Here is a 12,719-nt window from a genome sequence, read left to right as displayed (position 1 = left end):
TTTGAAGGAAAAAAAATATTTATAGGAATATGTCACAGGAAGGAGGAGCCAGCAATTTTTACCGTTCAAGTCAGAACAGCCAATGAGGGGCCATGGAGGGCTGGAAAGTACCTTTAGGACGCGGACGTAGGAGTGTCCGTCTGGGCCAGTGCGACTACCATTCTTCTGGATGTGCTGCAGCCACTGAATGTGGGGCTGAGCGTCGCTGTACACCTTACACACGAAGCGTGCGTCTTCCCCCACTTGCACACTGGTGTTGGCTGGCAGCCCTGCTTGGAGAATGGGCCGATGGGGGGACCGTTCTAAGATGGACAGAGAAAAGGGGAAGATGTGATATGATGAGTTATGTTAGTTTGTGCATTGAGACTTCTCCATGGCCATTTCAAACTCCAACCTTGCTCTGTACACCCTTAAGGAATAGACAGGTTCGTATTACTAATGTCAATGACAGTCAACTGATCAACTAAGCTCGATCACCACTGGGTACCTTGAGACTAAGCATTAAGACACAGACACTTTATGTGTAAGGAACTGAAAACGAGCACAGAATACTAGCCAAAAGCCTGATGCAAAAAACTGTTCTTACTATATGCTTGTGTTTTTTAAGTTTTGAGGCTGTGAAGGGGGCCTGGTCTGGATGTTAAGGGGAACAGTGGACATGTGTGAATATTCCACAACTGGGAGACAAGCAGAGTCATGACAAGAGAACTGCCTGTCTCTTATCACCACACCACTTAGATCATTCACACAAAACAAAGAGGAGTTATCTCTACTGATAAGGACTAAACACACCTGTAGTAGGAGTTGAATCTAAAAACTCACTTCAGTCACTTTCTGAGCAGATGCTATTTCAAAATGCATTTTATTGCAAAATGTTGGCAACTTTGGCAACTATTTGAATTACTGTAAGTAAACATTAGCAGACACTGTGCCCTGGTAAGGGTTAAATTATACAGCCACGCTCCGACTCAAATATGCACCAGTCTTCATTTTCCTTCACTAAAAACGATCTGCATTTTGCAAGCAAACATTTGGCCTGCAAATCCAAACAGAGCAAGACCTGCCAAACAATGCCCCCTTTCACACCCTACCACTGCCTCCCCTTCACTACCCTGCACAACAACCCTCCCTCCCCCCCACCCAGGGCACTGGATGGGTTAAAGAAGGAGGGCTTTTAGGTGGGGAGAGGTGACAGTGAAAGGAGAGGAGGGGGAAGGGGTGGGAAAATAATAAGAGTGAATAAATGGAGCTTAACAGATGGAGATTGAAAAGAGAAAGCGAGAGGGGTGAAGAGAATGAAAAAGAAAAGGAAGGTAGAGAGAATACCCACTGGGCACACACTGGTAGAATCAACGTTGTTTCCACGTCATTTCAATGAAATTGAACCAACGTGGAATCGATATTGAATTGACGTCTGTGCCCAGTGGCTACTTCCATGTCTGTCTGTCTGTCTGTCTGTCTGTCTGTCTGTCTGTCTGTCTGTCTGTCTGTCTGTCTGTCTGTCTGTCTGTCTGTCTGTCTGTCTGTCTGTCTGTCTGTCTGTCTGTCTGTCTGTCTGTCTGTCTGTCTGTCTGTCTGTCTGTCAGGGGTTTGCCAATTGTCCTCTGCTCTCTGTCTGTCAGTCAGTAGGCCAAAGTGCTACTCTCGCTCTCTCTGTCAGATCAGATGATTCCCACCCCTCCCTTGTCTCTATCTCTTTTTTCCTCCTCCCTACGCATTCCTTTGGCTTAGCGTGCTTATTGTCCCCGCCCCTCCTCCCTCCTCCTTCCATCCCTCTCGCTCACATGCACACCTCTCTCAGTCTCTCAATCACTCTGTCTCTGTCTCTCACACACACCAACACACACACACACACACATATTAACATGGAGAGAATGAGGTACCCTACACCACAAACAGATGCAAACACCTTACTCCCTCTCTGTGCCCACTTCTCCCTTTACACACAAACAACTCAGTAGCATGATAGCTAGCAAGCTGTCCAATACAATATATTTCTCTACAGCTAGTCAAGACAACACAAAATTATATTTATTTGATTTTCCTGCAGTCAAATGACCAAATCACCCTCTAGGGGCCTCATGGGTGGAACATTATTAACATTTTTCATAATTTCACAAACATTCTTATTTTTAAACCACCGAAAATCCAGTGTTTTTATGTCAAACTGTTTTGTTGTACTTCAGTCTTTTATGATGTATATAAACTGTAATATTGGGATGCAAACTCAAAATTGAATACATTTCAACTCTATATCTGACATGGAACAGGTGTCTTTTTCTGAAGACTATAGCCATATGTGTGAGGTGTATACTTTTGTTTCAAAATAGATTTGTTTAAGACTACCAAGAAACACTCTGCGTGAACCTGATTCAGCCCACTGCAGTAAAAGGTTAACAACCATCAAACATCAGTCAGTAAATCATAATAATTATTTCGACTACTAATTAAAATAAGTAAATCTTCACACATTCAAATACACAAACAAACATAAATCTACAATGCATCTAGTTGTGCCACAGCTTATGCTCACAAAACTTTTCAGAGAATTCTTAGATCCTCTTTTAGTGTGTTACAGAAAAAAAGCGTTGTTAAATGAAAGGTGTTGGGGTAGAGGCTAAAAGAAGTCCTGTGGAGCCCACACACACACACACACACACACACACACACACACACACACACACACACACACACACACACACACACACACACACACACACACACACACACACACACACACACACACACACACACACACACACACACACACACACACACACACACTCTTGCTTGCTCCAAAGGTCAGCGTAAAGGGGTTGAGTGAGTTGGGTTTGAACTTGCTGTGCCCCCTTGTAATACTGATAACCGATTGGTTCTGTTTGCCCCCAGAGAGAAGCACAGCAGCATGCCACTCCCACTGTCCCTCTCCAGCTCCTCTGACGGTCACATCCCTGGTCCTTATGTCCACTTGACAGTTGCCCCGAACCGTACTGTCTTGGCTTGGATATTGCCTTTCCGGTAAAAAAGAAAGTTCCACTAAATGTGGTTGATTCGTATCCAGGAAATCCCAGTTTAGTTCGACTTGGTTTGGTGTGAATCAGGCTATTGTGACCAAGGAGCAATGACCAGGGCCCTGCCTACATACAGTACATGCATCAGTACTGCCCTTAGAAACAGACCTGGCACACCTAGGTAGCATTCCTTCTCTGCACCTGCATAGAGTATAGTAGCGTGCACCTGGGGTATCAAACAGCCAGCATTACCCCCCCCCCATCAGAACCCCTAATGCTGGCCCAAACAGATAACGTTTAGGTAGGGGTGGCAGGTAGTCTTGAGGTTAGCTCATTTGGCCAGTAACCAGAAGGTTCGAATCCCAGAGCCAACAGGATGAAAAATATAGCTGACCCTGGCTCTGATATAGCGGACTCTGGCTCTGATATAGCTGACCCTGGCTCTGATATAGCTGACCCTGGCTCTGACACCAACTCCCCACGGGTGTCTTGCAGATAATATGATTAACCCCCAATCCCTCCATCCCCTCATCCCTACCTCCATCCCAGGGCAAGCCCAGTACAGTACTCACCCACTACATCCAGGGTGTAGGTGTGATTGATGGCGCCGTATGCGTTCTCCACCAGGCAAGTGTAGTTGCCCTTGTCTGACGGCACCACACTCTCCATAATCAGGGTCCAGTGCTGGTGACGCACCTGAGAGGGAAAACAATGCATGGGATGGAAGGATGCAGACCAAAATAGACAATTGTAGAGTACTATATAAGATTGAGAGTAAGTGAGGAGGCACGGTGAGTGACGGGCGGTCAGGTCTGTTCTCACTAGTGCATCATGGTGAAAAACAATATTACGGGTGGTGACAGACTGATCCAAAGGTGAGCTTCTACACCTTTACCAAGGAAGTTCACTGTTTTGCTTGGACTGTGGAATGGAAAGCTCCTAAAGCTACCACTTACCCTTCTACGTCTTAGAACAGTGGTTCCCAAATGTTTTACTCTAGCCCCCCTCCCATCATTTTCACTCGCGGCCCCGTACCCGCCTCGTCTATTTCTATGGGCACAAGCACTGTCGATGACACAAACTGTTCACACCCCTCTTGTTGGCGGAGAGGACATTGAGCAGATCTAAAAGCTTATTTCCTACATTTCTATACATTTTGCCATGTCTTATGTGTGTTCATGTGATATCTGAGTGACAAACAATAAAACAAAATCAATGGGCTAAAAAACTTTTATCTAACTTGGGCTAGTTGATATGGACAATTCCATATCCAAAAAGTTATAAATAGCACTCTAAGGTATGCAATGACTGATGAGAGGAAAACTGATTATACACTACCCAATTTTGAAATTCTACTATTACAATTTTCAAAAGAAAGTTGAAGGCCCGTCTGAGTCCCACCCCATTAAAAAAAAAAAAAAAACCTTGGCAAAGGTTTTATAATAGGTTTGGGAACCACTGCCTTAGAAAACACCAAAGATTCCAAATATTTGACTTTTTACTACTTATAGAAAATCAAACAGTCGTTACACTGCACTGTACATTCTGTTTTGTATATTAAGGCACTTGTTTTCTCCGTTAACAATCAACTGGTACTGTATAAGCCCACATGTGGTCATGTGGTCATTGTGGCTGTGGCCTGCACTGGTGACTACACACAGACAAGCAAGGATCTCAGCCCCGTTCACTGACCATGGTCCTCTATTGTTGCAGGGGCCAGTCAAGTGTCATGTGTATGTGTGTTTACTGAAGTGTCACTGAAGACACTATGTAGAGGGGACAGGGAGTTCTGCTGAATACTGTATTAACAAGTGGTGTTCCACGGTATACCAACCCCCCCCCCCCTCCCCTCAAGAATTTACTAGAATCTTTGTTACATTCGGTACTTCTGTCAAATGTATTTCACATGATTGAGAGGATCAAGTCTGTCTATTGGCACAGCCCCTTTACAGTATGAAGAGCAAAGTGCCTGCTCCACTTACTCGTTAATTGTTAGAGCTCTCTGAACTGCATTGTTAGCTCCCCACTGATGCTGCACAGAAGTAGAAGTTAACAGACTTCAATAATGCAACACAGCACGTAGAAATGTTCTAACTGTTCGTTACTGTTTGCAAAACAATTTCCATACAGGCTAGAACACTTTTACAACGCAAGACAATACTGGTAGCTTCCAGCTTTGTAGGCTAACTTTCTTCGCTAGCTTCAAATCAAATCACATAAAATTGTATTTGTCACATGCGCCGAATACAACAAACTTTACTGTGAAATGTTTACTTACAACCCAATTAAATAAAAGGAAATAGTAACACAATAAAATAACAGTAATGAGGCTATATACAAGGAATACCAGTACAGAGTCAGGGGTACAAGGTAGTTGAGGTAATATGTACAGTACATGTACCTAGGGGTAAAAGTGACTAGGCAATCAGGATAGGATGCCAAGCAGTTGCCATACCAAGCGGTGATGTAAAATATAGTAAAATATAAAGTAAAATATAATTGTATAATTGATTAATGAATGCATACATGGCTGGATCAAGTGCCATTCTTTGGCTAATACGCATAATTTTTTTTATTGTGGTATCGTTTTGATATGAAGTATCGTGATGGTATCAAGAATTGTGATACTAAACCTGGTATCGGTATTAAAGTCATTCTGGTATCGTGACACCACTATTTACTAGAATTAAAGTCAAGGGGAATCATATTAGCTAGCTTGTGGCTACATCAACATATTCTCAGGAAATAATAATAATAATAATATAATAATAATATATGCCATTTAGCAGACGCTTTTATCCAAAGCGACTTACAGTCATGTGTGCATACATTCTACGTATGGGTGGTCCCGGGGATCGAACCCACTACCCTGGCGTTACAAGCGCCATGCTCTACCAACTGAGCTACAGAAGGACCACTAAGGAAATGGCATATTCTCAGGAAATTCCCATGAAGAGATGGCTTTTTTCGTAAACGATCACCCATTAACTACTTTGTTCCTTCCCTATCACATCCAAGCACACTGGATAACTTACAAATGAATCTATCACTGTAAAGTGTGATGTGAGTTTTGATTCGATTTTGATCAAATGCAGTTCATTTAGGGCAATTAGAATTGGATGATTCCCCAATCTTATTCAGCTTAAGTATCTACATATATTTGAGGCTATTGTGAAGCTTGTAAAAAGTGACAGAGGGTTCTCTCTGACCCAAACACAAATGTTGAACTCCAACCCAAATAGTCTATGACAGATGGGAGGAATTCAGGTTTTTCAGACAAAATGTAGCTCTTAACATCCATTTAATGCTGAGAGGAAATAAAACATTACTGGCCAGGGCCCGGTTTCTCAAAAGTATCTTAAGGCAAAGTTCATCGTTAGAACCTTCGTGGGAGCATCATTAAATCTCCGAGCTGTTTCCAAAACCGTTGTTATTAACGCTGCACATGAAAATGCTCGTCATCTAACGCCAGCCTCAGGCCACTTGTAGAGCAGCTAAGTGTGTCGTTAGATGCTTTTTTTGCCCTCTCGTGTCACTTTATACACAGAATATCTCTACTAAACATAGAATCTCATGGTTTACCCATCTCTCTGTGACCGCTGACAACTTCAGAATAAAGTTGATTACAAATACAAAGTTGCCAATGTCTTTACAATTGATACAAACAAGCAACGTGTAAAAAATATGCTTCAAATGACTGAATTAAAATATGACTGAATTAAAATATAAATACAGTAGGCTATAGGCCTATTTTAATCATATTGAAATACATTTAATGTTCAATAAACGCAGTTATATTTTGATACTGTCTGTAATTTGTCTCAATATATTTAATGATGTAGCTTAACATGCACAATTTTTGGGGGGTAAGAATTAGAATAAGCTGGTAATATCTCTCTTGGAGCTGATTCGTCATCAGAAGTGTGAAATATTTCTAATGTTTAGGTAAGATATGAATTGAGAAAGCTGATACAAGAACAGCACTAACTTTCTTCCGATCCGATCCGTATCGACACATGCTCCAACAACGCACTAAGCATGGTGTTTTGGGAATGCATGTTACATCTTTGGCCGCTGTGGGAAAGATGCATTGTTAAAACACTCGTAAGCCAAAGTTCCATTGCTGTCAGTAAACCGGGCCCAGTTTGACTTTCCCTGTTTCCCATTACATGTGGCCTCAGGTATTTTCAGGACAAATAAATCAACTTACTAACTGTTATCTTATAAGTACCACAGAGGCTGTAGTGAAATGATTAAGAAACTTTCTCTCCAGACTTCCTCTGTTGGAACAAAAAATGTCAATTTGGAATATATATATTTTAAAAAACGTGTAGTGCAATTGTATCAAGTCTCCTGGCCTTTTTTAAAGACATTTTAAAAATATATTTAGAATATTGAATAGAAATAGAATACATATAGATATAGAATTGAAAAATATTGAAATCAAAAGTCTTTGAGAAAAAAACCTTCAGGACTACATTTGCATTTACAGTTGAATCCTAGGTCACCTCTTGGGTGTGTTTAATGCTTGGACGGTTTTCAGATTGTCATGCCTTCATACTGACCTTCTGCCATCCTGGGATATTCGGTAAGGCTCATGTCTCTCGTCAATGTGTGCTTGTAAACAAACTGTGACTGGGATCTACCGGTAAGCTTCATAATGTAAAATAATGTGACAGGTGCAGATATTTACTTAAAAAGTAGATACAGGGCAATAAATATATCGCAGTGCTTGAGGCGTCACTACAGATCAAGGTTCGATCCCAGGCTGTCACAAACGGCCATGACAGGGAGTCCCATAGGGCGGCGCACAATTGGCCCAGTCCGGGTTAGGGGAGGGTTTGGCCGAGGGGGTTTTACTTGGCTCATCGCACTCTAGCGACTCCTTGTGGCGGGCCGACGCTTTATTTAAACAAGTAAAATATAAAGTTTCAACAATATTGGCGGTATTGAAAAACCATCCCGTGGCTATTTCTGCAGATCTAAAATGCTTCTTATTCTAATTTCTGTTCGGCATCAGACACATTTTTTGCTTCAGTTGCATTTCTCCAATTGGACGAGAACTCATGAATGGGCATTCTATCAGCAGACAGCACTCTGACTGGTGTGTAGCTACTTTTCTCCGGTACTTTTCTCAGTGTAGCCAACTTTTCTCCGGTAAAATGCTAGATTAACTTCAAACAAAACATTCGGAACTTTCTTCTATGATAAATATGAAGGCCGCGAGTTACACTTTTGTTGTCATCTGATAAAAATTAAGCAATTTTCTACCGAATGTGTCGCACTATAGTTGCATGCCCCTGCTCACTCTATTGAAGAAGATAACACTTGACTTTATATAAAACACGGGAAATGGTTTAAAACTGAGATTTCTTGAAGATCTGCATTCTGAAAATGCACATTTTGGAACTCTAACGTGAACCCTGATTGTACCAATTGTTGTTCTCTTAATTTGTGTCACTTTCTACTTGCTTACTGTCTATGTGACCTAAAGTTTTACTGTATGTTTGGGTTTTCTAATTGGGTGAGTTGAGAGACATTTAAAGCTGGGGGAGAGAGAGTGAGTAAAATGTCCCATCGAGAACACACACACGGATGTCTGAGTCCAATTTCACACCAGCAACCCTGCCCTCCCCTCCTCTGTCTCCAGTGATGGTGTAGAGGGGTTGGGTGATGTGATTAGCAGATTTTAAGAGCCAAACAGGAAGGGCAACAGTCTGCATCAAGATCAAGAAGCAGAAAATAGCATTGGAAGAGTAAATCCTTTCTAAACAACAGTTGACAAGCATTTCGCTTACACCCGCAATAACATCTGCTGAAGACGTGTAAATGACAAATAAAATTTGATTGATTGAAATGTAAACTCGAATTGAAACATTTAACAACATAGACTCATTCCAAGACACGAGTCGTGAGAAACTCCGTGCATGCTGCAGCGCAGGGTTTTCGCGTACCTTATACCCGCCCATGCGGTCCTCCTGTCGGAATGGTCGGCTGTTCTTCAGCCAGCGCATCTTAGGACGTGGGTTGCCCCCGGCAGCACAGCGGAACTTGACTGTGTTGGCAGCAGGCACCGCGTGCAGCCTCTTCTCCATCTTCTCCAACATCGTCCAATAGGGCGCCCCTAAAGAAAAGACACGACCAATCAAGTCATATTCTGTCCATTCTAAACCCAATAACAGAATTATAGCAAAACAGGAACATGTAACATATTATACAGCTAGTGCATTTTGTTCAGGCTTTAGACTGAAAAGGTTACTCAATGGAGCTCTGCTGCTTTGACATATTTCTCATAGGGTTTTTAGCCTAGTAATGAGATAGTGAGATATAGAGAGGCCCCAGACGGTGGAGGTGGGGGGGGGGGGTCGGGGGTGCTATTCACACATACCTGGCCCCCTTCACAACACAGGGCTGTCTGGATAATACAACTCAGCCATTAATTCACAGGCTACAGCCCTAATGGCACCCTATTCCCTATAAATTGCACTAAATAGAGAATAGGGTTCCATTTGGGACATGGCATGTGTTACAGGATCAGCTTTAAAAATGGCAGATAGAATCAAATCAAATTGTATTTGTCACATACACATGGTTAGCAGATGTTAATGCGAGTGTAGCGAAATGCTTGTGCTTCTAGTTCCGACAATGCAGTGATAACCAACAAGTAATCTAACTAACAATTCCAAAACTACTGTCTTATACACAGTGTAAGGGGATAAGGAACATGTACATAAGGATATATGAATGAGTGATGGTACAGAGCAGCATACAGTAGATGGTATCGAGTACAGTATATACATATGAGATGAGTGTGTAGACAAAGTAAACAAAGTGGCATAGTTAAAGTGGCTAGTGATACATGTGTTACATAAGGATGCAGTCGATGTTGTAGAGTACAGTATATACATATGCATATGAGATGAATAATGTAGGGTAAGTAACATTATATAAGGTAGCATTGTTTAAAGTGGCTAGTGATATATTTACATCATTTCCCATCAATTCCCATTATTAAAATGGCTGGAGTTGGGTCAGTGTCAATGACAGTGTGTTGGCAGCAGCCACTCAATGTTAGTGGTGGCTATTTAACAGTCTGATGGCCTTGAGATAGAAGCTGTTTTTCAGTCTCTCGGTCCCAGCTTTGATGCACCTGTACTGACCTCGCCTTCTGGATGATAGCGGGGTGAACAGGCAGTGGTTCGGGTGGTTGATGTCCTTGATGATCTTTATGGCCTTCCTGTAACAACGGGTGGTGTAGGTGTCCTGGAGGGCAGGTAGTTTGCCCCCGGTGATGCGTTGTGCAGTCCTCACTACCCTCTGGAGAGCCTTACGGTTGAGGGCGGAGCAGTTGCCGTACCAGGCGGTGATACAGCCCGCCAGGATGCTCTCGATTGTGCATCTGTAGAAGTTTGTGAGTGCTTTTGGTGACAAGCCGAATTTCTTCAGCCTCCTGAGGTTGAATAGGCGCTGCTGCGCCTTCTTCACGACGCTGTCAGTGTGAGTGGACCAATTCAGTTTGTCTGTGATGTGTATGCCGAGGAACTTAAAACTAGCTACCCTCTCCACTACTGTTCCATCGATGTGGATAGGGGGTGTTCCCTCTGCTGTTTCCTGAAGTCCACAATCATCTCCTTAGTTTTGTTGACGTTGAGTGTGAGGTTATTTTCCTGACACCACACTCCAAGGGCCCTCACCTCCTCCCTGTAGGCCGTCTCGTCGTTGTTGGTAATCAAGCCTACCACTGTTGTGTCGTCCGCAAACTTGATGATTGAGTTGGAGGCGTGCGTGGCCACGCAGTCGTGGGTGAACAGGGAGTACAGGAGAGGGCTCAGAACGCACCCTTGTGGGGCCCCGTGTTGAGGATCAGCGGGGAGGAGATGTTGTTGCCTACCCTCACCACCTGGGGGCGGCCCGTCAGGAAGTCCAGTACCCAGTTGCACAGGGCGGGGTCGAGACCCAGGGTCTCGAGCTTGATGACGAGCTTGGAGGGTACTATGGTGTTGAATGCCGAGCTGTAGTCGATGAACAGCATTCTCACATAGGTATTCCTCTTGTCCAGGTGGGTTAGGGCAGTGTGCAGTGTGGTTGAGATTGCATCGTCTGTGGACCTATTTGGGCGGTAAGCAAATTGGAGTGGGTCTAGGGTGTCAGGTAGGGTGGAGGTGATATGGTCCTTGACTAGTCTCTCAAAGCACTTCATGATGACGGAAGTGAGTGCTACGGGGCGGTAGTCGTTTAGCTCAGTTACCTTAGCTTTCTTGGGAACAGGAACAATGGTGGCCCTCTTGAAGCATGTGGGAACAGCAGACTGGTATAGGGATTGATTGAATATGTCCGTAAACACACCGGCCAGCTGGTCTGCGCATGCTCTGAGGGCGCGGCTGGGGATGCCGTCTGGGCCTACAGCCTTGCGAGGGTTAACACGTTTAAATGTCTTACTCACCTCGGCTGCAGTGAAGGAGAGACTGCATGTTTCCGTTGCAGGCTGTGTCAGTGGCACTGTATTGTCCTCAAAGCGGGCAAAAAAGTTATTTAGTCTGCCTGGGAGCAAGACATCCTGGTCCGTGACTGGGCTGGATTTCATCTTGTAGTCCGTGATTGACTGTAGACCCTGCCACATGCCTCTTGTGTCTGAGCCATTGAATTGAGATTCCACTTTGTCTCTGTACTGACGCTTAGCTTGTTTGATAGCCTTACGGAGGGAATAGCTGCACTGTTTGTATTCAGTCATGTTGCCAGACACCTTGCCCTGATTAAAAGCAGTGGTTCGCGCTTTCAGTTTCACGCAAATGCTGCCATCAATCCACGGTTTCTGGTTAGGGAATGTTTTTATCGTTGCTATGGGAACGACATCTTCGACGCACGTTCTAATGAACTCGCACACCGAATCAGCGTATTCGTCAATATTCCCATCTGACGCAATACGAAACATGTCCCAGTCCACGTGATGGAAGCAGTCTTGGAGTGTAGAGTCAGCTTGGTCTGACCAGCGTTGGACAGACCTCAGCGTGGGAGCCTCTTGTTTTAATTTCTGTCTGTAGGCAGGGATCAGCAAAATGGAGTCGTGGTCAGCTTTTCCGAAAGGGGGGCGGGGCAGGGCCTTATATGCGTCGCGGAAGTTAGAGTAACAATGATCCAAGGTTTTACCACCCCTGGTTGCGCAATCGATATGCTGATAAAATTTAGGGAGTCTTGTTTTCAGATTGGCTTTGTTAAAATCCCCAGCTACAATGAATGCAGCCTCCGGATAAATGTTTTCCAGTTTGCAAAGAGTTAAATAAAGTTCGTTCAGAGCCATCGATGTGTCTGCTTGGGGGGGGATATATACGGCTGTGATTATAATCGAAGAGAATTCTCTTGGAAGATAATGCGGTCTACATTTGATTGTGAGGAATTCTAAATCAGGTGAACAGAAGGATTTGAGTTCCTGTATGTTTCCTTCATCACACCATGTCCCGTTAGTCATGAGGCATACGCCCCCGCCACTCTTCTTACCAGATAGATGTTTGTTTCTGTCGGCGCGATGCGTGGAGAAACCCGTTGGCTGCACCGCCCTGGATAGCGTTTTCCCAGTAAGCCATGTCTCCGTAAAGCAGAGAACGTTGCAGTCTCTGATGTCCCTCTGGAATGCCACCCTTGCTCGGATTTCATCAACCTTGTTGTCGAGAGACTGGACATTGGCAAGAAGAATACTGGGAAGTGGTGCGC

General features: G+C 43.8%; 1 protein-coding gene across 7 annotated transcripts in view; it reads right to left on the bottom strand.

Annotated features, from left to right (window-relative positions):
- fgfr2 (fibroblast growth factor receptor 2) overlaps positions 1 to 12,719 on the bottom strand; it is a 111,569-nt gene that overhangs the window by 57,242 nt on the left and 41,608 nt on the right. For all 7 annotated transcript variants that reach the window (XM_046359172.1, XM_046359170.1, XM_046359171.1 and 4 more), the window contains 3 exons: positions 8,966 to 9,135; positions 3,584 to 3,707; positions 112 to 302 (listed from right to left, as the gene is read on the bottom strand). In XM_046359172.1, the coding sequence (XP_046215128.1) occupies positions 112 to 302; positions 3,584 to 3,707; positions 8,966 to 9,135 (485 nt within the window). The remainder of the gene's footprint in view (positions 1 to 111; positions 303 to 3,583; positions 3,708 to 8,965; positions 9,136 to 12,719) is intronic.

Source organism: Oncorhynchus gorbuscha, linkage group LG08 (assembly GCF_021184085.1).
Source record: "Oncorhynchus gorbuscha isolate QuinsamMale2020 ecotype Even-year linkage group LG08, OgorEven_v1.0, whole genome shotgun sequence".
Taxonomy (NCBI): Eukaryota; Metazoa; Chordata; class Actinopteri; order Salmoniformes; family Salmonidae; genus Oncorhynchus; species Oncorhynchus gorbuscha.
The sequence above is the reverse complement of the archived record's forward strand: the minus strand, read 5'-3'. Positions and strand labels throughout refer to the sequence as shown.